The sequence below is a fragment of the Balaenoptera physalus genome (genome assembly GCF_965194825.1).
Source record: "Balaenoptera physalus genome assembly, chromosome: 10".
NCBI lineage: Eukaryota > Metazoa > Chordata > Mammalia > Artiodactyla > Balaenopteridae > Balaenoptera > Balaenoptera physalus.
Window position 1 is genome coordinate 96,765,663 of NC_138889.1, and position 22,072 is coordinate 96,787,734.

Below are 22,072 nucleotides of genomic sequence, written 5' to 3' on the forward strand. Positions count from 1 at the left end.
TTATTAGACACAATCAGGTGTCCCAAACTACTCTGGCAGCAAGCAAAGATAAACAAACTTTCCCAGTGGGGCAAATTTCACTCCTAGACGTGTTTAGCCTGGTGGACAGAAGTTTTTTTTGTTTTTTGGGTTCTTCTGTTTTGTTTGGACGTTGAGTTTTGTTTGTTTGTTTGTTTTAATGACAACTGAGTGATTTTTGCTCAAAAAAAAAAACAAAACCCAAAATAAAAGATAATAAAAGCAACACTGAACCAATTGCCACCGATTTGTGTTACCTTCCTTGAGTTTACGACTTCCCATACAGCTTGCACTCTCACTCCTCATTCTGTTTTTCTCCCCATAAAATCACTTTTCTGGCCAACATGAGGTCTTTTAAAGGCAGAAACGCAATTAGCTTTGTATTTTCCTCCAACCCGCACCAAGAGCTCCTAGCCAGGCACAGTCCTGCCAAAAAAAAAAAGCATGAGCTAATTCAATCGTCCTTGACGCTTTTTGCACCTCCTACCGCTAGAGGGCAATAAACACCAGGTGGCGCATTGGCAGTCAATGAAGGCCGCTCCCGACGCGCACGTCTTTACGTGGACGTTGGGGGAGGAGCTGTCCCGTGCGCGGTGACTGGCGGCTGCACTGGCGGCAGCTGGAGTCGTAACAGTGCGGGTCGCAGGCTTGGAGAACTTCAGAGGCGGCGGTGGCGCCGGCGACGACGACAGCAGGAGCGGGCCCTGGGCTTGTCGTTCACCATGCCGACCGTAGAGGAGCTTTACCGCAACTATGGCATCTTAGCTGATGCCACGGAGCAAGTGGGCCAAGTGAGTTCCCTAGCGGCCTGCGGGGCCCGGCGCTCTGCGGCCTTTCGAAAGCGCTCCCCGGGCCGGCGCGGGCTACTGCTTCGCCGGCTGTTTCGTCGGGGTGGGCCCCTCGCCGGGAGTGCAGACTCGGGCTTCACCAGGGAGAGCGCGGTCCCCGGGTTCCAGGCTCCTCTGCCTCCCTTGATTAGCCTTTACTCACCGTGGCGTTTCCTAACAGCCTCTTCAGCACCCCCCGCCTCCCCGCCCCGTTCAGTCTCTTTCCGAGCCTTGTCTTCCAAATTCCACTGAAGTTTTTCTCCTTTTCGGTGGCGCTCAGTCCCTTGGAAGATTAGATTGAGAGTCCTCGAGAGATCAAAAATGTCTTTCTTGAGGTAAAAATCTGCAATTAATTTAGGAAGAGAGTTTGAGAGACAGAAGTTTGTGAAATACAGAAAGGCCCTTTCGTCCAGACTTTAACGAGGGCTTATGATTTCATTATTCAGTACATTTTTTGAGCGCCTGTCATGGACCAGGCTCTGCGCCGGGCACTGGAGGTGCGAGACAGAAAAACACATGCTCTCCCAGAAAGCACCTTTAGTGAGGGAGACTAGTGATAAAGAAGAAAGAGAGATGCTTTTCCCCCTCCCCCCAATGAAGAGTGTTGTGAAGAAAATATAACAGGGCCGTGGGGAGGTTGGGGAAGAGTGCAGCTTTAAATAGAGTTGTCTGGCAGGTGTTCAGCAGTGTTGAATTGGCTGTACAAGCCATTGCTTCTTTGTGAGTTTTCAAGTACTGGAGTCCTTTGAAGTTGAGGAGTTGACAAGTGGTTGTGTGTTTTCTTGGGAAAAGAACCAGGCTCTCCCCGCGGTAATCTTGATCATTGTTGCTGGAAATCCCATGCTGTATCTTTTCAGTGCCTAAAACGTCAAGGGATTCTTCTGCTTACCCATCTCTTGGAGTAGTGAGTGGGAGATCCTAGAGTCTGATAACATTAGCAAAGCTGTGGCCTTACTTCTCCCATCCCCTCTTCCAGACATTCAGGTAGAACCTTTCTGAGCCGAACAAAAAAAAAAATTTTGATGTGGGGACCTTATTTTAGCTTAATCTAGAATTGTGAATATACCATTTTCAGGTATCAGTTGGTTTTCCTTCCCTGCACGTTTCCATTTTAGTAGGAAATTTTGACATCATCAATGAGAAATATATACTGATAGTCAGTCTGTTGTAGATGTACATAGGGTGTGTGTGTTAAGTTGGCTGTGAAGGAGACATTTTCTGCCGATTAAGGCAAGGTGGGAAAAACTTATGGTCACTCAGTTTGAGTTTGTTGTCTTTGTTCCTAGAGAGAACTAGTAGTGAAGATAGTCTCATTCATTATGACTGAGTTGGGGGAGATTGTAGTCAATTGTTCTCCCTAAAATTGACTTTGTTGCACATCAGCAGAGGGGATGGAATAAAAGGTACAACAGTGATTCTCAAGTCAGTTTTTATATGGTGCTCTCCCAAAGAGGTGATTCAGGAATCTTCTAGGGAACCTTTGAAACTGTATACAGAGTGCTGTCCCATAACCCCACCCTCATTTTTTGCTGGAGTAGGATAAAGGTTGACAGCCACCTACTTACAGTATGTTAGAGCAAATAGAAGCCAAACTAGAGTTTTTATATTCTATGAATAATGGAGAGTTGCTCACATTTCCCTCTTATGTTGTCTTTAATTATAAATACCAGTTTAGATTGAGAGTTCTGCCTCAAGAGGTCAGTAGTGTTTTTCAAGGCAAAAATCTGCTTTTAATTTAGGAAGAGTGCTTAGGAGACAGAATTTTGTGAAAAACATGAGGGACCCTTTCATGCAGACTTTCATGAGGACCCACAATTTCATTTATTCAGTATATTTTTTTGAGTGCCTACCATGTACCAGACTCTGTGCTGGGCAGTAAAATTTTAGCACGGTTCCCTTAGGTGATGGGAGATCAGTACCTTCATAACACTGTAATGACAACTGTCAAGCAACTAAATAAGGAAAAAAGATCTTTGGGTGATGAAATGTTGTGATTTGCTCAGCCTCAAATAGTGAATTCTGGGAAAACTGAAGCTGGACTAAACCGTAATGCCAACTAATTCTGCTCTATTGTGTAATACTTCTTTCCTTTTAGAGAAAATTCCTAAAACTGCTCACCCAAAAAGGTGTATTGAGCTTCAAGATACTGCATGTGAATTTAATTAACAAAAGCAAGAGCCAACTTAACGGAAGGGACACCATTCACGTTTTTTTTAAGGAGAGAAAAAAATATTTACATTCTTAGTGTAGCACAGCCAGATTTTCATGTCACCTTGTAAGATTTACAGTCAAGACTTTAAATTTCCTGGCAGGTACCTATCTGGACACTTTGAAACCATATTTGAGTTTCTTAGTGTAGAACTTCCTTCTAACTTTATTTTGATTTTCACCCTTTTTAAAAGAGGTGAGTACCGCAGTTGCTGCTCACGGAGCCACCACTGAGGGGAGTGCCCTCTCTGCTACTGTCGGTACTCCTTTTAGAGCGTGCTCTCTAAATATATCAGGAAAACACAAGTCCTCCGAGGTTTTATCAGCTGCCTTGCCTCAAACAGACCAGATCTTTCTCTTTTGGAACCTCCTTGGCACTGTGCATTCATTTATAGAACTTCAAGTTTGTATTTTATTTCATGTGAGGACTTTTCTTATTCCCTTACTAAATTGTGAAATCTTACTAAATTGTGAAGTCTTACTCCCTTACTAAATTTCTTATTCCCTTGCTTAATTGTAAAGGTTAAGGCTTAAATTCTTTTATTTTTTTTTCTTTCTCTCCTTGTATTATACCCTGCCCTTCAGTAGATATTTGAAGAAATATATTCAAAGAAGAAACAGACATGTACATAAATACACAAAACCCTTGTTTTCAAGGATTATCTCTTTTGAATGAAGAAAGGAACTTTATACATACACATGCACACACACATATATTTAAACCACAAGCATGTATTTTCTAATAAGCAAATAGCAGGTCATAAATTCTAAGTGAAGCATTGTTTAATACCTCAAAACCTTCCGGTCCCTCTGTCATCTTTCCTCTTGTAGCTCCTGTGTTCCACCTACTTATTCAGTCTCCCTTTCCCCCACTCTGCCTCTGCTACTCCTTAGTCAAGTCTCCTTCCTTTGCTGTGTGTTCTTATACCTCCCTAACCCCCTTTTCCACTGTGCTCTACGCAGGGCTCCCAACAGGCCATAATAGAGCAAGCCGTGGCCCACCATTAACTTAAATTTTGTCTCAAATTTTTATGAATGTACGTAATTTTAAAATGTAAATATTTAATTCTATCTTATGTAGTCAAAAATATTAAGGAATTTTGACAATTAGGCTGATCTAAGATTCTATCAATATAATGCCTAAACGTGGATTTCTCCTGTGTCTTTTTTTTTTTAACATCTTTATTGGAGTGTAATTGCTTTACAGTGGTGTATTAGTTTCTGTTTTATAACAAAGTGAATCAGTTATACATATACATATATCCCCATATATCTTCCCTCTTGCGTCTCCCTCCCTCCCACCCTCCCTATCCCACCCCTCTAGGTGGTCACCAAGCTGATCTCCCTGTGCTATGCGGCTACTCCCCACTAGCTATTTTACATTTGGTAGTGTATATATGTCCCTGCCACTCTCTCACTTTGTCCCAGCTTACCCTTCCCCCTCCCCATATCCTCAAGTCCATTCTCTAGTAGGTCTGCGTCTTTATTCCCGTCTTGCCCCTAGGTTCTTCATGACCTTTTTTTTTTTCTCAGATTCCATACATATGTGTTAGCACACGGTATTTGTTTTTCTCTTTCTGACTTCACTCTGTATGACACACTCTGGGTCCATCCACCTCACTACAAATAACTCAATTTTGTTTCTTTTTATGGCTGAGTAATATTCCATTGTATATATGTGCCACATCTTCTTTATCCATTCATCTGTTGATGGACACTTAGGTTGCTTCCATGTCCTGGCGATTGTAAATAGAGCTGCAGTGAACATTGCGGTACATGACTCTTTTTGAATTACGGTTTTCTCAGGGTATATGCCCAGTAGTGGGATTGCTGGGTCGTATGGTAGTTCTATTGTTAGTTTTTTAAGGAACCTCCATACTGTTCTCCATAGTGGCTGTATCAATTTACATTCCCACCAACAGTGCAAGAGGGTTCTCTTTTCTCCACGCCCTCTCCAGCATTATTGTTTGTAGATTTTTTGATGATGGCCATTCTGACTGGTGTGAGATGATATCTCTTTGTAGTTTTGATTTGCATTTCTCTAATGATTAGTGATGTTGAGCATTCTTTCATGTGTGTGTTGGCAATCTGTATATCTTCTTTGGAGAAATGTCTGTTTAGGTCTTCTGCCCATTTTTGGATTGGGTTGTGTGTTTTTTTGATGTTGAGCTGCATGAGCTGCTTGTAAATTTTGGAGATGATCCTTTCTCAGTTGCTTCATTTGCAAATATTTTCTCCCATGCTGAGGGTTGTCTTTTCGTCTTGTTTATGGTTTCCTTTGCTGTGCAAAAGCTTTTAACTTTCATTAGGTCCCATTTGTTTTTATTTCCATTTCTGTAGGAGATGGGTCAAAGAGGATCTTGCTGTGATTTATGTCATAGAGTGTTCTGCATATGTTTTCCTCTAAGAGTTTGATAGTGTCTGGCCTTACATTTAGGTCTTTAATCCATTTTGAGTTTATTTTTGTGTATGGTGTTAGGGAGTGTTCTAATTTCATTGTTTTACATGTAGCTGTCCAGTTTTCCCAGCACCACTTATAGAAGAGGCTGTTTTTTCTCCACTGGATATTCTTGTCTCCTTTTCAAAGATAAGGGGACCATATGTGTGTGGGTTTATCTCTGGGCTTTCTATCCTGTTCCATTATTCTGTATTTCTGTTTTTGTGCCAGTACCATACTGTCTTGATTACTGTAGCTTTGTAGTATAGTCTGAAGTCCAGGAGCCTGATTCCTCCAGCTCCATTTTTCTTTCTCAAGATTGCTTTGGCTATTCGGGGTCTTTGTGTTTCCTTACAAATTGTGAGATTTTTTGTTCTAGTTCTGTGAAAAATGCCATTGGTAGTTTGATAGGGATTGCATTGACTCTGTAGATTGCTTTGGGTAGTATAGTCATTTTCACAATGTTGATTCTTCCAATCCAAGAACGTGGTATATCTCGCCATCTATTTGTATCATCTTTAATTTCTTTAATCAGTGTCTTATAGTTTTCTGCATACAGGTCTTTTGTCTCCTTACGTAGGTTTACTCCTAGGGATTTATTCTTTTTGTTGCAATGGTAAATGGGAGTGTTTCCTTAATTTCACTTTCAGATTTTTCATCATTAGTGTATAGGAATGCTAGAGATTTCTGTGCATTAATTTTGTATCCTGCTACTTTACCAAATTCATTGATTAGCTCTAGTAGTTTTCTGGTAGCATCTTTAGTATTCTCTATGTATAGTATCATGTCATCTGCAAACAGTGACAGTTTTACTTCTTCTTTTCCGATTTGGATTCCTTTTATTTCTTTTTCTTCTCTGATTGCTGTGGCTAAAAGTTCCAAAACTATGTTGAATAATAGTGGTGAGAGTGGGTGACCTTGTCTTGTTCCTGATCTTAGTGGAAATGGTTTCAGTTTTTCACCATTGAGGATGATGTTAGTGTGGGTTTGTCATATATGGCCTTTATTATGTTGAGGTAAGTTCCCTCTATGCCTACTTTCTGGAGGGTTTTTATCATAAATGGGTGTTGAATTTTGTTGAAAGCTTTCTCTGCATCTATTGAGATGATCATATGGTTTTTCTCCTTCAATTTGTTAATATGGTGTATCACATTGATTGATTTGCGTATATTGAAGAATCCTTGCATTCCTGGGATAAACCCCACTTGATCATGGTGTATGATCCTTTTAATGTGCTGTTGGATTCTGTTTGCCAGTATTGATGATTTTTGCATCTATGTTCATCCGTGATATTGGCCTGTAGTTTTCTTTCTTTGTGACATCTTTGTCTGGTTTTGGTATCAGGGTGATGGTGGCCTCGTAGAATGAGTTTGGGAGTGTTCCTCCCTCTGCTATATTTTGGAAGAGTTTGAGAAGGATAGGTGTTAGCTCTTCTCTAAATGTTTGATAGAATTCGCCTGTGAAGCCATCTGGTCCTGGGCTTTTGTTTGTTGTAAGATTTTTAATCACAGTTTCAATTTCAGTGCTTGTGATTGGTCTGTTCGTATTTTCTATTTCTTCCTGGTTCAGTCTTGGAAGGTTGTGCATTTCTAAGAATTTGTCCATTTCTTCCAGGTTGTCCATTTTATTGGCATATAGTTGCTTGTAGTAATATCTCATGATCCTTTGTATTTCTGCCGTGTCAGTTGTTACTTCTCTTTTTTCATTTCTAATTCTATTGATTTGAGTCTTCTCCCTGTTTTTCTTGATGAGTCTGGCTAAGGGTTTGTCAATTTTGTTTATCGTCTCAAAGAACCAGCTTTTAGTTTTATTGATCTTTGCTGTTGTTTCCTTTATTTCTTTTCCATTTATTTCTGATCTGATCTTTATGATTTCTTTTCTTCTGCTAAGTTTGGGGCTTTTTTGTTCTTCTTTCTCTAATTGCTTTAGGTGTAAGTTTAGGTTGTTTATTTGAGATGTTTGTTGTTTCTTAAGGTAGGATTGTATTGCTATAAACTTCCCTCTTAGAATTGCTTTTGCTGCATCCCATAGGTTTTGGGTCATCGTGTTTTCAGTGTCATTTGTTTCTAGGTATTTTTTTATCTCCTCTTTGATTTCTTCAGTGATCTCTTGGTTATTAAGTAGTTTATTGTTTAGCCTCCATGTGTTTGTATTTTTTACAGATTTTTTTCCTGTAATTGACATCTAGTCTCATGGCGTTGTGGTCAGAAAAGATACTTGATACGACTTCAGTTTTCTTAAATTTACCATGGCTTGATTTGTGACCCAAGATATGATCTATCCTGGAGAACATTCCATGAACACTTGAGAAGAAAGTGTATTCTGTTGCTTTTGGATGGAATGTCCTTTAAATATCAATTAAGTCCATCTTGTTTAATGTATCATTTAATGCTTGTGTTTCTTTCTTTATTTTCATTTTGAATCTATCCATTGGTGAAAGTGGGGTGTTAAAGTCCCCTACACTGATTGTGTTACTGTCGATTTCCCCTTTTATGGCTGTTAGTATTTGCCTTATGTATTGAGGTGCTCCTATGTTGGGTGCATAAATATTTACAACTGTTACATATTCTTCTTGGATTGATCCCTTGATCATTATGTAGTGTCCTTCTTTCTCTCTTGTAATAGTCTTTGTTTTAAAGTCTATTTTGTCTGATATGAGAATTGCTACTCCATCTTTCTTTTGATTTCTATTTGCATGGAATATCTTTTTCCATCCCCTCACTTTCAGTCTGTATGTGTCCCTAGGTCTGAAGTGGGTCTCTTGTAGACAACATATAGACAGGTCTTGTTTTTGTGTCCATTCAGGCAGTCTGTGTCTTTTGGTTGGAGTATTTAATCCATTTACATTTAAGGTAATTATCAATATGTATGTTCCTATTACCATATTCTTAATTGTTTTGGGTTTGTTATTGTAAGTCTTTTCCTTCTGTTGTGTTTCCTGCCTAGAGAAATTCCTTTAGCATTTGTTGTAGAGCTGGTTTGGTGGTGCTGAATTCTCTTAGCTTTTGCTTGTCTGTAAAAGTTTTAATTTCTCCATCAAATCTGAATGAGATCCTTGCTGGGTAGAGTGACCTTGGTTGTAGGTTTTTCCCCTTCATCACTTTAAATATGTCCTGCCACTCCCTAATGGCTTGGAGAGTTTCTGCTGAAAGATCAGCTCTTAACTTTATGGGGATTCCCTTGTATGTTATTTGTTGTTTTTCCCTTGCTGCTTTTAATATTTTTTCTTTGTATTTAATTTTTGATAGTTTGATTAATATGTGTCTTGGCGTGTTTCTCCTTGGATTTATCCTGTATGGGACTCTCTGTGCTTCCTGTGCTTGATTAACTATTTCCTTTCCCATATTAGGGAAGTTTTCAACTATAATGTTTTCAAATATTTTCTCAGTCCCTTTGTTTTTCTCTTCTTCTGGGACCCTTATAATTTGAATGTTGGTGTGTTTAATGGTCTCCCAGAGGTCTCTGAGACTGTCCTCAATTCTTTTCATTTTTTTTCTTTATTCTGCTCTGCAGTAGTTATTTCCACTATTTTATCTTCCAGGTCACTTATCCGTTCTTCTGCCTCAGTTATTCTGCTATTGATCCCTTCTAGAGAATTTTTAATTTCATTTATTGTGTTGTACATCACTGTTTGTTTGCTCTTTAGTTCTTCTAGATCCTTGTGAAACGTTTCTTGTATTTTCTCCATTCTATTTCCAAGATTTTGGATCATCTTTACTATCATTATCCTGAATTCTTTTTCAGGTAGACTGCCTGTTTCCTCTTCATTTGTTTGTTCTGGTGGGTTTTTACCTTGCTCCTTCATCTGCTGTGTGTTTCTCTGTCTTCTCATTTTGCTTAACTTACTGTGTTTGGGGTCTCCTTTGCACAGACTGCAGGTTCGTCGTTCCCGTTGTTTTTGGTATCTGCCCCCAGTGGTTAAGTTTGGTTCACTGGGTTGTGTAGGCTTCCTGGTGGAGGGGACTCGTGCCTGTGTTCTGGTGGATGAGGCTGGATCTTGTCTTTCTGGTGGGCAGGTGCATGTCTGCTGGTGTGCTTTGGGTTTTCTGTGGCCTTATTATGATTTTAGGCAGCCTCTCTGCTAATGGATGGGCCTGTGTTCCTGTCTTGCTAGTTGTTTGGCATAGGGTGTCCAGCACTGGAGCTTGCTGGTCGTTGCGTGGAGCTGGGTCTTGGCATTGAGATGGAGATCTCTGGGAGATTTTCGCCATTTGATATTACATGGAGCTGGGAGGTCTCTTGTGGACCAATGTCCTGAACTTGGCTGTCCCATCTCAGAGGAACAGCCCTGACGCCTGGCTGGAGCACCAAGAGCCTTACATCCTCACGGCTCAGAATAAAAGGGAGGAAAAAAAAAGAAAGAAGAAGATAAGATAAAATAAAGTTATTAAAATCAAAAGTAATCATCAAAAAAATTTTTTTTGAGTAATAAAGGAAGAAGAGAGCAACCAAACGAAAAAACAAATTCACAAATGATAACAAGCACTAAAAACTATACTAAAAGAACCCCACAAAAAACGGACAGACAGAACCCTAGGACAAATGGTAAAAGCAAAGCTATACAGACAAAATCACACACAGAAGCATACACATACACACTCACAAAAAAAGAAAGAGGGAAAAAAATATATATATTGTTGCTCCCAAAGTCCACTTCCTCAATTTGGGATGATTCGTTGTCTATTCAGGTATTCCACAGATGCAGGGTACATCAAGTTGACTGTGGAGATTTAGTCCGCTGCTCCTGAGGCTGCTGGGAGAAACTTCCCTTTCTCTTCTTTGTTCGCACAGCTCCTGGGGTTCAGCTTTGGATTTGGCCCTGCCTCTGCATGTAGGTCGCCTGAGGGCGTCTCTTTCTGCCCAGACAGGAGCAGCTGATTCAGGGGCTCTGGCTCACTCAGGCCGGTGGGAGGGAGGGGTACGGAGTTCGGGGCAGCCTGCGGTGGCAGAGGCCAGCGTGACGTTGCACCAGCCTGAGGTTTGCCGTGTGTTCTCCCGGGGAAGTTGTCCCTGGATCACGGGCCCCTGGCAGTGGCGGGCTGCACAGGCTCCCGGGAGGGGAGGTGTGGAGAGTGACCTGTGCTTGCACACAGGCTTCTTAGTGGCGGCAGCAGCAGCCTTAGCGTCTCATGCCCATCTCTGGGGTCTGCGCTGATAGCCGCGGCTCGCGCCCGTCTCTGGAGCTCCTTTAAGCAGCACTCTTAATCCCCTCTCTTCGCGCACCAGGAAACAAAGAGGCAAGAAAAAGTCTCTAGCCTCTTCGGCAGCTCCAGACTTTTTCCTGGACTCCCTCCCGATTAGCTGTGGCGCACTAGCCCCTTCAGGCTGTGTTCACGCTGCCAACCCCAGTCCTCTCCCTGGGATCTGACCTCTGAAGCCCGAGCCTCAGCTCCCAGCCCCGCCCGCCCCGGCGGGTGAGCAGACAAGCCTCTCGGGCTGGTGAGTGCTGGTCGGCACTGATCCTCCGTGCGGGAATCTCTCCGCTTTGCCCTCCGCACCCTGTTGCTGCGCTCTCCCCCGTGGCTCCAAAGCTAACCCCCTCCGCCACCCGCAGTCTCCACCCACGAAGTGGCTTCCTAGTGTGTGGAAACCTTTCCTCCTTCACAGCTCCCTCCCACTGGTGCAGGTCCCGTCCCTATTCTTTTGTCTCTGTTTTTTCTTTTTTCTTTTGCCCTACCCAGGTACGTGGGGAGTTTCTTGCCTTTTGGGAGGTCTGAGGTCTTCTGCCATCGTTCAGTAGGTGTTCTGTAGGAGTTGTTCCACATGTAGATGTATTTCTGATGTATTTCTGGGGAGGAAGGTGATCTCCGCGTCTTACTCTTCCGCCATCTTGAAGCTCCTCCTTCCTTCTGTGTTCTCTTACGCAGGAGTATATTGGCTCCTAAGTGTGGAAGAGTATAAGCTTTACTGACTTATATTTCATGAAATAGCATTCTTTTGGTACTTTTTTTGGTATGCTTAAGCTAAAATCACAGACCAACCAAGTTCATAATCACTCAAAAATAATGTAGAAGTGTTAACAGTTTAACACTTGTATTAAATTCAAACTATGTTTATTATTTGAGCCTGAGGAAGGAAGTAGTATAGCTTAGCTTATCCATTTTCTTTTTATGTCATACTAGAGAAATTTGTTGAAACTACACCCTTTCTTCTCTAAAATAATGCTTTATTTCATAAAGGCTGCATCCTGGACCCAAACGTGGCTTACCCGGCACGTCAGTGACCACTTATGCATATCGGTTGTGATTTGACAATCATAATTGCAAGGTTTTACTTTTAGAATGTGTCTGCCAAATGTGGATCAAATTGTAACTGACTTTTTTACTTGAAAATATCTTAGAGATTTCTTTAGAGTTTCCTCCTTTAATTAGAAATTAAAATCACACAAATACACAGCTTTAGAAATCCATTAAAAGCATTTACAATTAAAGCTTCTTATTAGGATCATTAATTTATCCCGCTAAAATATAAATACAACTGTTGGAAAAACAAAGATACACAGTGCTGTGTAGTATTTGAAACATTTTCTTATGGTTACATTCCTACCTGTTACTAAATCACTATGATCACTGCAAATATCACTTATATCTTGTTTCCTACTTTGAAAAGCAGAGGTAGTAATTACTTTAGGGAGATTTCTGTTAAAAAGTCCTGTCCCTGTACTACAGTTAAAAGACAAATAATTCAAAAAGCTGGCAAGGAAGAATATAATTTTATTTTGCATTTCATAAAGGATAATTAGTTGAAGTCTATTAGTAATGTCTGTGAAATTATTTGATAGAACTGATGCCTATTAATGGTAAAAACTTTGATTTCTATTATGACTATGTTAAAATGTCTTAACTTTCCAAAGGTCTTGCTGTTTAGTGTACTACATTTCAATTTATATGCCTGTGTGGTGACTGTATTTAGGACTGAAATTTTACCTTTGACAATCCTCGATCTGGCAAGCTTTTCTTTCTCTCCTCCTTTGTTAATTAAGATCTCAGGACACTAATTTGAAAGATTCCAATTAAAGAAGCTTGGTATTAGGCACAGATCTTGACTTAAAAGCCCATCAGAACTATGTTCAGGTCCTGGGTCTGCTACTTAACTAACTATATGTGGTTCTGGACAAATTATTTCACTTCTCTAAGCCTTGGTTTTCTCATCTGAAAAACAAGGATAGTAACACCTAACTCAGGATTATTGTGAGGCACGTACAGAAGGCATTCCACAGTTCCATGCAGGCTTTCAGTAAGTGTTGCTAATAATCCCTTTTTATTCTATTCCACATTTTTTTCCCCTTGGTAGAGGGATGGGTTGTTTTAAGCAGGGATCCTTCATTTAATTTTAGACAGTGAATTTTAGACAATTCAAAGGGGTTTATAAGTAAAGTCTGAAGTTTGAGTTAAAGGAAATTGGATTGTGATACTCTGCAAAAACTAAGGATGTCAGACTGCTCAATACTTCAATTTTATGAAGTCTACTAGAAGCTATGAAGCAAGCTACAGGAGTGTACATTGGTAGAGAAGTCAGCTATGATTTTTTCGAACCTTTGCACTAAAAAGTGTATAATACACTTTTTTTAATATAAACTTATTTATTTTTGGCTGCACTGGGTCTTCGTTGCTGCATGTGGGCTTTCTCTAGTTGCGGCAAGTGGGGGCTGCTCTTCGTTGTGGTGCGTGGGCTTCTCATTGCCGTGGCTTCTCTTGTTGCAGAGCACGGGCTCTAGGCGCGCGGGCTTCAGTAGTTGTGGCTTGTGGGCTCAGTAGTTGTGGCTTGTGGGCTCTAGAGCGCAGGCTCAGTAGTTGTGGTGCACGAGCTTAGTTGCTCTGCGGCATGTGGGATCTTCTTGGCCCAGGGCTCGAATCCATGTCTCCTGCATTGGCAGGTGGATTCTTAACCAGTGCACCACCAGGGAAGCCCAAAAGTGTATAATACACTTTTGAAGTAGTAACTCCTGAAGACTGATTTTGTGTCTGCATTTCATGAGGAAACTAACCTTATTCACAGAAATTTCTGTTATTTAGGGGGTGGTATTAATGTTTAAGATAGTAGAAGGAGTTGTCATTAATCAGTTTGATGGAATTTATTAGAACTAATTTTTAGAATTTGTGTTTTTAGATAGGTTGTCAATCTATGAACTTTTAAAGTAATCTAGTAATTATGCAGATTATATTAAAATGTGTACCTTTAGAAGATCTAATTGTGATCATAGCCCTTTGATACATGGAGCACTTTATTTCTGATTATTTTTTAATGTCCTTGGGACTTCCCTGGTGGTCCAGCGGTCAAGGCTTTGAGCTTCCACTGCAGGGGGCACGGGTTCGATCCCTGGTTGGGGAACTAAGATCTTGCATGCCTTGTAGGGCGGCCAAAAATAATGATAATAATAATAATGTCCTTAATTGAGATCCCACTGAACCTAAATAACTTTTCATCTTGCTATATTTTTTTTCACTTAACACAGTATATTGTCCATGAGAAGAATTATCACAAAACTAAATTTGTGGTAATTCTCTAATCCATTGGCTGTTCTTTAGTTATCCGCTCTTGATGGCATAAAGTAAACTCACTTATCTAAAGCATTTAGAGAATTGCTTTATACAGAGTAAATACATATTTGGTATTTGTATTATGTTTAAGGTTTTCCAGGAATTAAAAGTATTCTGTAGCTGTGATATTTATTACTTTGTTTGCCAGCTGATCCATTTAATAAAAGGACTGGTTTGGAGGCAAGTGTGTAGGGGGGATTGGGAACTTGTTGATTCTTCACATTATGAGTATCTGAGGTACAGCACTTCTGATTTTTTTTTTAAAGGAAACAAATGAGCTTTGAATGTATTATTTTAATGAAAAGTTAAATATGTGATATTAGCATCTGTCTTCATCGAAATTGGCTGGCCATATAGAATGAATTACCATTTTTATATCCTAAAATATGAGGCAAAATAAAGGTTCCTAACCTTCCTCATATTGCTTAATTTCAGGAGTGTATTCTCTCTACCTTCTGCAAGGTGCTAATTGGAAACAGATAAGTATATTTAAGTAAATGTAACAATTCTTTGAGAATTCTATTATATTCATTATAAATTTTTAAAGCATGATACAATCACAAGGCTAGGGTCAGTAATCACTAGAATAAAGAAGTGTTGGTACATAACAAACTTGCTTTTTCCACTTAATATTAGAGTCATTTTTCTCTCTTTCCCAACTCACAAATAATAACATGGGGGACAGGGAGCAGATAGTAGGAAGGTAGCTGTCAAATTTAAGCAGTAAAACTCCAAAAATAAGCCCATTTCGTAGCCTATGTAAAATTTAGCTAATTTAAAGCAGACTCAAAGAAGTTTGTTTAGCTTCCCATCCTTCAAAATTGTGTTTCTTTTCTACTTCATTCTTTCTTTCAGCATAAAGATGCTTATCAAGTGATATTGGATGGTGTCAAAGGTGGTACCAAGGAAAAAAGATTAGCAGCTCAGTTTATTCCAAAATTCTTTAAGCATTTTCCAGAATTGGCTGATTCTGCTATCAATGCACAGTTAGACCTCTGTGAGGATGAAGACGTATCAGTAAGTTTATGTCTGACACTTTTCAACAAGTTTTCAGATGTTGCTTTTGCCATTTTCAGACATTTTCTGTGTGTAGCTAATATAACTGAAGTACCAATCATATCAGTGCACAATAAAATACTGCAGTGTGGCCTGGTGTGACAACATACCAAGGCTTAAATCTACATGTAAGAAAATATATTAGTTCTTTCAACTGTGAAAAATCTATAGAATCACATAATACTTTGTTTTGCTTATTTGTTATCCACTGTTGAAAATGGTTGTGGCTCACATCTTTTCCTTAGATTATTACGCATTGTGCATATGAAATCAGACTAGTGTTAGTTTGTAGTCAATTTATGCTTGATTGGATATTTAAAATAATAATAGTATTGCAGCATAAAATATAGTTTCAACACCCCTAAATATTTTGCATAGCAGAAAAATAATTGACCTGTGAAAAAATTGTATGTGATTACTAGAATAAAAAGAAATAGTTTTTCCTTGGAACAGAATTAACCATTAGCATTTCTGGCTGCTGATACAGGTTCCTAAGAATTTTCAACTATTAGCCCCTGGCTTTTCAAATGAAATCATGATTTCATGCGTAATTTGTTAGATTTAACTCCTTTGCACTTTTATGTTAAACTAGATAAGCCACGATCACATATTTGGAATGAAGTTCACAGAATGTATTCACAAATGTATTAAGTAGTCAATACTGAAAATTCTAAAGTAAATAGTTATTAGATATGATATTGACACTGTAGCCATTCTTGAGGGATACTGTATTATGTACCCACAGGTAGTAAAAACCCAACAGTTGTGTATAATCAGCATATAAACTGTTGTTTATAATCTCAAATCTGCCTACTCCAGATAATTGTATTTAATGTCCCTTTCCACCACATTTTGTTTTAGTATTCTGTGAAGCTTGAATATTAAATTGGAGTAAATTATTTCTAAAACTGCTAAAAATCTCATATTTTTGTGACTCATATGCCCCTATATGGTTTGTCTGTGGTTTTTGTTTTCTTTAAAGGTTGAGGTTGTTTTTGTTTATGATAGTATTTGGTTAATTTTTTGTTTGAAATTATGTTCAGATTCGACGGCAGGCAATTAAAGAGCTGCCTCAATTTGCCACTGGAGAAAATCTTCCCCGAGTGGCAGATATACTAACCCAACTTTTGCAGACAGGTAAGGAATTTTATTAATACCCTTTTATCTAAATATAAATTCTCTCTGAAATAATGACTCTGTTTTTCTTAGCTTTTTTTTTTTTCTGAAGGTGCTACCTCTGATAGAAATTTAAATTCTCTTTTTTATTCAGTAGTTTGAAGCGTACTGACTTGTGATTATCTAATTTCTAGTTTTGTTTTGAATTCTGTTCATAAAGGTATAATGACTGGATTCTTCGGGGAATTTTTATTCACCACCATCCCCCCACCCCCCAATTTCCTGTAGTTTCTTAATTGTACCCTCTTAACATAAGAGCTTTCCAGGTACACTAGATCAGGTTCTCTACCCTTACAAGAAAGATGTATTTTCTTGGTGCTTGAGAGAAATGCTTAGTTATATGTCTCCTCTCAATGTAATCTGTGAGAAACTATGTTGAGTCTTAAGTTTGAAAATGAAGCAGATGATATTTTTCATTTATTTTATACATTGTACCACTTTTTTTCTATCCAGATGACTCTGCAGAATTTAACTTAGTGAACAATGCCCTATTAAGTATATTTAAGATGGATGCAAAAGGTAAGGCCACTTCTTGTTCTGAATTGTGTTCAATGTCCTAAAAAATTGGGGAGTTTGGCAGTACTCATTAAGGGTGAAGTCTGGGATTCACCCAGACATCTGTTTCATAAAAATTCTAAGTGTTCTCCAAAAAAAGCTTAGCTCAAGATGTTTGTGACTCGAAAAACCAGCAGAAATAATTGCAAAAACAGATCAAATTTTCCCTTAGAAATCTATTGGAAAAACTCCCTTTGCCACTTTAAAGAAATTCTTCCAAAATACCTGAGTTTATTTATTATTAATAGTGATAGAAAAGGAAAGTCATGCTCAAGCTGATTCTGAATCCGTGAACAAAGCATATGATCACTCTTATGGTTGGGGCTTTAGAAATTTCAGACAGTTTAACCAGTATCAGTGATATTCAGGAAGTTTGTTAATTCACTTGAAAAGAAATACTGTAATTCAAGTTAACTTGAAAATTTTCATTCCTATATAGAATTGACTTGCTACATGCAACTGTTTTGTTTTGCAGGGACTTTAGGTGGCTTGTTCAGCCAAATTCTTCAAGGAGAGGACATTGTTAGAGAACGAGCAATTAAATTCCTTTCTACAAAACTTAAGACTTTACCAGATGAAGTCTTAACAAAGGAAGTAGAGGAACTTATACTAACTGAATCCAAGAAGGTAAGCTTCATTTATCCTTTAGTAAACTTCTCTAATGCACAAGAACATATTTGAAATTAGCAGTATTCATCAGTGCTATATGTGGCTTGTGTATAAGGTGATATATCCCATAAGAACCACCGTAGAACTTCAATATTTTCTTATGTTGTGCTTTGCACTTTGGTCACTTGTAATGATGAATCAATGTGTTAATTTAAAGGGTTTGATCACATTTAAATCCTTTGTGGTGTTATCCTTAAAATTTATGCATTCATCAGGAAGGAATCATTTCTTTTAGGAATTTTTACCTAATTCCTGCCCTTCCTCCCTGATTTTAGGATATTCTCCCATAGTATTCTGGATCATTTCAGAATGAAAATGAAGTCACCTTGAAATGACCTATTGTTTCATCCTATCCCATGACACTATAAGCTCTAGAGACCATGCTTATTTGTGCTCCCAGCGCTGGCATAGTTATAGTTGCTAAGATTTGAAAGGTGCGTCACAATTAACTTTTCATTCATACAGTACCAATGTTTGGGAATAATTTATTTTTATGTGTGCAGGAAAATTCAAAATTTTCTCTAACAGCACCACTCACTTGCTTATCGGTAAGATTTCTTTAGTGAGAGAGAAAGGAGCAGCATATTTCACCTATTCCCCAGCTAGTTATTTGGTGGGATACGTCATGATTGCTTGCTCCTTTGGTCAGTGAACAGAAAGGCTTAGACCTACTGATATGGAGCACTTAAAATTTGCATGGTCTCCTGTTTTGTATACAATTACCATATTAATGTGAATGAGGTTGCTTTTAAATATAGGGAACTGAGTCTGATTTAACAGTTTATTGCCACATTTTCTCCATCTTTTTTTTTTTTTTTTTGGCTATCACCCCCTGAAGAGCCTTTTTAGATATTTTTTCCCTTAGCCACTATCCCATGAAATTTTAATACCACAGATATACTGTATATCTGTTTATGTACTATATGTATATCTGTGCTTTATACGTAAAAAAAGAGTAAAATTTTCCAAGAACCAAATTTTGTTCCATTGGAAACAATGTAGCGCACCATTGAGAATGCATGGCTTATTCTGAAGCTAACTTGACTGAAGCTTGAAGTTGTCCTCTCTTCAGTATTTCAGGAACATTAGCAGCAAACTGACTTTGCAAAACAAATTTGCTGTGCTGTTTCAGTATTGATATTTCTTTGCCATTCAAATGATAAAGAAACTAAAACTGTTCTGAATTGTCTCTTTCCAGGTCCTAGAAGACGTGACTGGTGAGGAATTTGTCCTGTTTATGAAGATACTATCTGGGTTAAAAAGCTTACAGACAGTGAGTGGAAGGCAGCAACTGGTAGAGTTGGTGGCTGAACAGGCTGACCTGGAACAAACCTTCAATCCCTCGGATCCTGACTGTGTGGACAGGCTTTTACAGTGCACTCGGCAGGCGGTACCCCTCTTCTCTGTGAGCTCTTTGTTTTATACCTGGTATTTTGATTACTTTATTAGCTTAAAATTTTATAGATATACACTTGAGCGTTCTCCTCAAACCTTTGCATAAAAGTATTAACCCAATGGAGCTATTATTTATTTTATGGAGGCCTAGGTGAAGAGCCCAAAGCAGCAAGAAATTTCTTTATAGTCTTGCTTAGGGACTTTTTAAAAGTCTTGAGATTTTGCGTCATACTTTATAGTTTCACTGAGTTTTTAAAACACTTAGTTTAGTAATTTAACTTTTTTTTTCCTTAAATTTTTTAGATTGTTGTTGTAGGTACATTTGCTCTTTATCTCTGGCTTTGTGCTTCCTCTGGCCATGAATCTTCTGAGATGTGCATAGCAAAGTTTGAAAAACACAATTTAAAGGAGCTGTCCTGGTACTTCCCTGGTGGTGCAGTGGTTAAGACTCGGCACTCCCAACGCAGGGGGCCTGGGTTTGATCCCTGGTCAGGGAACTAGATCCCACGTGCATACTACAACCAAGGAGCCTGTGAGCTGCAACTAAGGAGCCTGCCTGCCACAACTAAGACCCGGCACAACCAAATAGATAAATAAATGTTTTTTAAATAAATAAATAAAGGAGCTGTCCTTCTAAAGGGGGAATGTACAGTCTAAAATTCAACACTAAAGTTTCCCCCCAAATTTGACCTGAGAATCAAATAAGAGTTGAAAGATGTATAAAAGTCCCAATGCTCCAGATTACTTTGCAACAAAGTATATATTGTCTATTGAGGTTATCCCTGGGGTGCTCTGGGGTATGCACTCTGTTGTATTTTAGCCACAGTACTTGATGCTTTGGTACTGAGCATTTGTCTATTGACATTCTACTGTTTGAGAGAATATAATACATGTATATATATAATTTTTGTTTTGTTTTTGACAATTCAGTGCTCTTTGGATTTTTTACAGAAAAATGTTCATTCCACAAGGTTTGTGACTTATTTCTGTGAGCAAGTTCTCCCTAACCTCAGTTCCTTGACTACCCCAGTGGAGGGTCTTGATATACAGTTGGAGGTAAGAGAAAATTTCTGCTTTTAGCACTGAAAAGTCATTCCCGTATTTCAACATAAATGTAAACCACTAACTTTGATCTGATTTCTAAGAGATTTAAGGCCTGGTGGTGGCTAGCTAGTAACCTGTCCCAGGATTAATTACATAGGAATGCTTTATGGATTCATTGAGAGTTTGCTACAGTAGGAAAACACTGCCTATAGTTTTCATTATAGTCTAAGTCTCTGCCTTTGTAGCCTTAATACTTTTAAATATGTTGTTCAATTATGACAGTTCCTATCTCTATGACTGATAGAGCCAGATTTAACCAATTAACATAAAACGTCCTTTATCCGTTCTCCAATAGAATTGACTACTCTCTGTCCCCTTTATATCTCAACTGTAATGTACATATACATTTTTTTTACAGCATATAAAATACTCTATATTTTTCTCCCCAATTTAGCCTTCTTCCTCTCTGAATCCTCAGAATCTAATGTAGAATTCTGAAAAGCACCTAGTAATGATTGTGGAATTGAATTGAAATATGGAAATGTATGTGCCATTTCCTTCATGGGTCTTTAGGATAGAGAAGAGTCTCACTGTGCACTTACACTGTGGTTTCCTTCACATGTCCTGGGTTTGGCTTATCAGACTGGAATTGAGTAAAGCAGAGATGAACCTAAAGAATAGTGGCAATTACTGATACTTTGAGTTAGTATCCAGAGACTAAGTTTGATGGCAAAGGAGGCCCATCCTAAATGTTAGTAAATAATTCTTTGCTGTTAAGAGTTCTTGCTCATTGTCTCTTTCTTGTACGTTGTTAACCTGTAGCAGAAAGTGTCATGTATATTCTTTTCCTTACTAATTCTCACAGATATATTGAGAGTCATGAGATCTGGGTTTTAGAGTCTGCCCTGCCACTCACATACGTTGTGACTTAGCCAAGTCACATAATCTCTCTGACCTTCAGTTTCCTCAACAGTAAAATAGGGCTGCATCTCTAAATTTTTTTTCCAGTTCAAATGTTATGATTCTGTAAAAGCCTAATTGAAAAATAAGCAGTATTAAATAGTTATGTGGAATAATTATTATTTTATAACCCTTGCTCATTCAAAAAGAATGCTAATAACAGTGAATTGTGTGTTTTAGGTATTGAAACTGTTGGCTGAAATGAGTTCATTTTGTGGTGACATGGAAAAGCTAGAAACAAATTTAAGGAAATTGTTTGATAAGTTATTGGTAAGAACTTTTTTCTTTCCTTATGGCATAGTCAGTATAGAGCCCCAAAGTCTAATAGTGTAGTATTAATTTCTAGATTATGGAGAACCAGATTTTGAAATGATTTAGATAATAATTGTAGTGTTGTTAGCTGCTCAGACCACACGTTGTTTACTTTAAAAATAAAATCTGTTTTAATCTTTGGCACTTCTTCTGTTGTTGATGCTTTAGACAAAATATAATAACAGGATTTATATAGTAAGTCTTTCTGCTATTCCTTTATCAAAATATTTTAAATGTTTGCACCAGATCACCATCAGGGTTACTGCTCAAGGCCAAATGGCTTTAGCAACCTGGAAATAAAGCCATTAATCATAATTGTGGAGGAAATAGGCCATCTTTTTTTGTTTTTAGTTGGAGTATAATTGCTTTACAATGTTTTGTTAGTTTCTACTGTACAATGAAGTGAATAAGCTATATATATATACATAAAACCCCTCCCTCTTGGACCTCCCTGCCAACCCCCCTCCATCCCACCTGTCTAAGTCATCACAGAGCACTGAGCTGAGCTCCCTGTGCTATACAGCAGGTTCCCGCTAGCTGTCTCTTCTACACATGGTAGTGTATTTATGTCAAACCTAATCTCCCAATTCGTCCCACCCTCCCCTTACCCTCCATGTCCGCATGTCCGTTCTCTACCTCTACGTCTCTATTCCTGCCGTACAGATAGGTTCATCTGTACCATTTTTCTGGATTCCACATATATGCATTAGTATATGATATTTGTTCTTTTCTTTCTGGCTAACTTCACTCTGTATGACAGACTCTAGGTCCATCCACCTCACTACAAGTAACTCAATTTCGTTTCTTTTTATGGCTGAGTAATATTCCATCGTATATATGTGCTACACCTTTATCCATTCATCTGTCGATGGACA

The 22,072-nt window shown here is 38.6% G+C and overlaps 1 protein-coding gene across 5 annotated transcripts in view; it reads left to right on the forward strand.

Annotated features, from left to right (window-relative positions):
* The first annotated feature begins 586 nt into the window (after positions 1-586).
* API5 (apoptosis inhibitor 5) overlaps positions 587-22,072 on the forward strand; it is a 37,543-nt gene continuing 16,057 nt past the window's right edge. For 3 of the 5 annotated variants that reach the window (XM_082410503.1, XM_082410507.1, XM_082410505.1), the window contains exons 1-8: positions 587-809; positions 14,886-15,047; positions 16,130-16,223; positions 16,716-16,781; positions 17,293-17,444; positions 18,685-18,891; positions 19,833-19,937; positions 21,066-21,155. In XM_082410503.1, the coding sequence (XP_082266629.1) occupies positions 741-809; positions 14,886-15,047; positions 16,130-16,223; positions 16,716-16,781; positions 17,293-17,444; positions 18,685-18,891; positions 19,833-19,937; positions 21,066-21,155 (945 nt within the window). In that variant the 5' untranslated portion in view covers positions 587-740. The remainder of the gene's footprint in view (positions 810-14,885; positions 15,048-16,129; positions 16,224-16,715; positions 16,782-17,292; positions 17,445-18,684; positions 18,892-19,832; positions 19,938-21,065; positions 21,156-22,072) is intronic. The other 2 variants (XM_082410504.1, XM_082410506.1) reach the window with 1 other exon arrangement.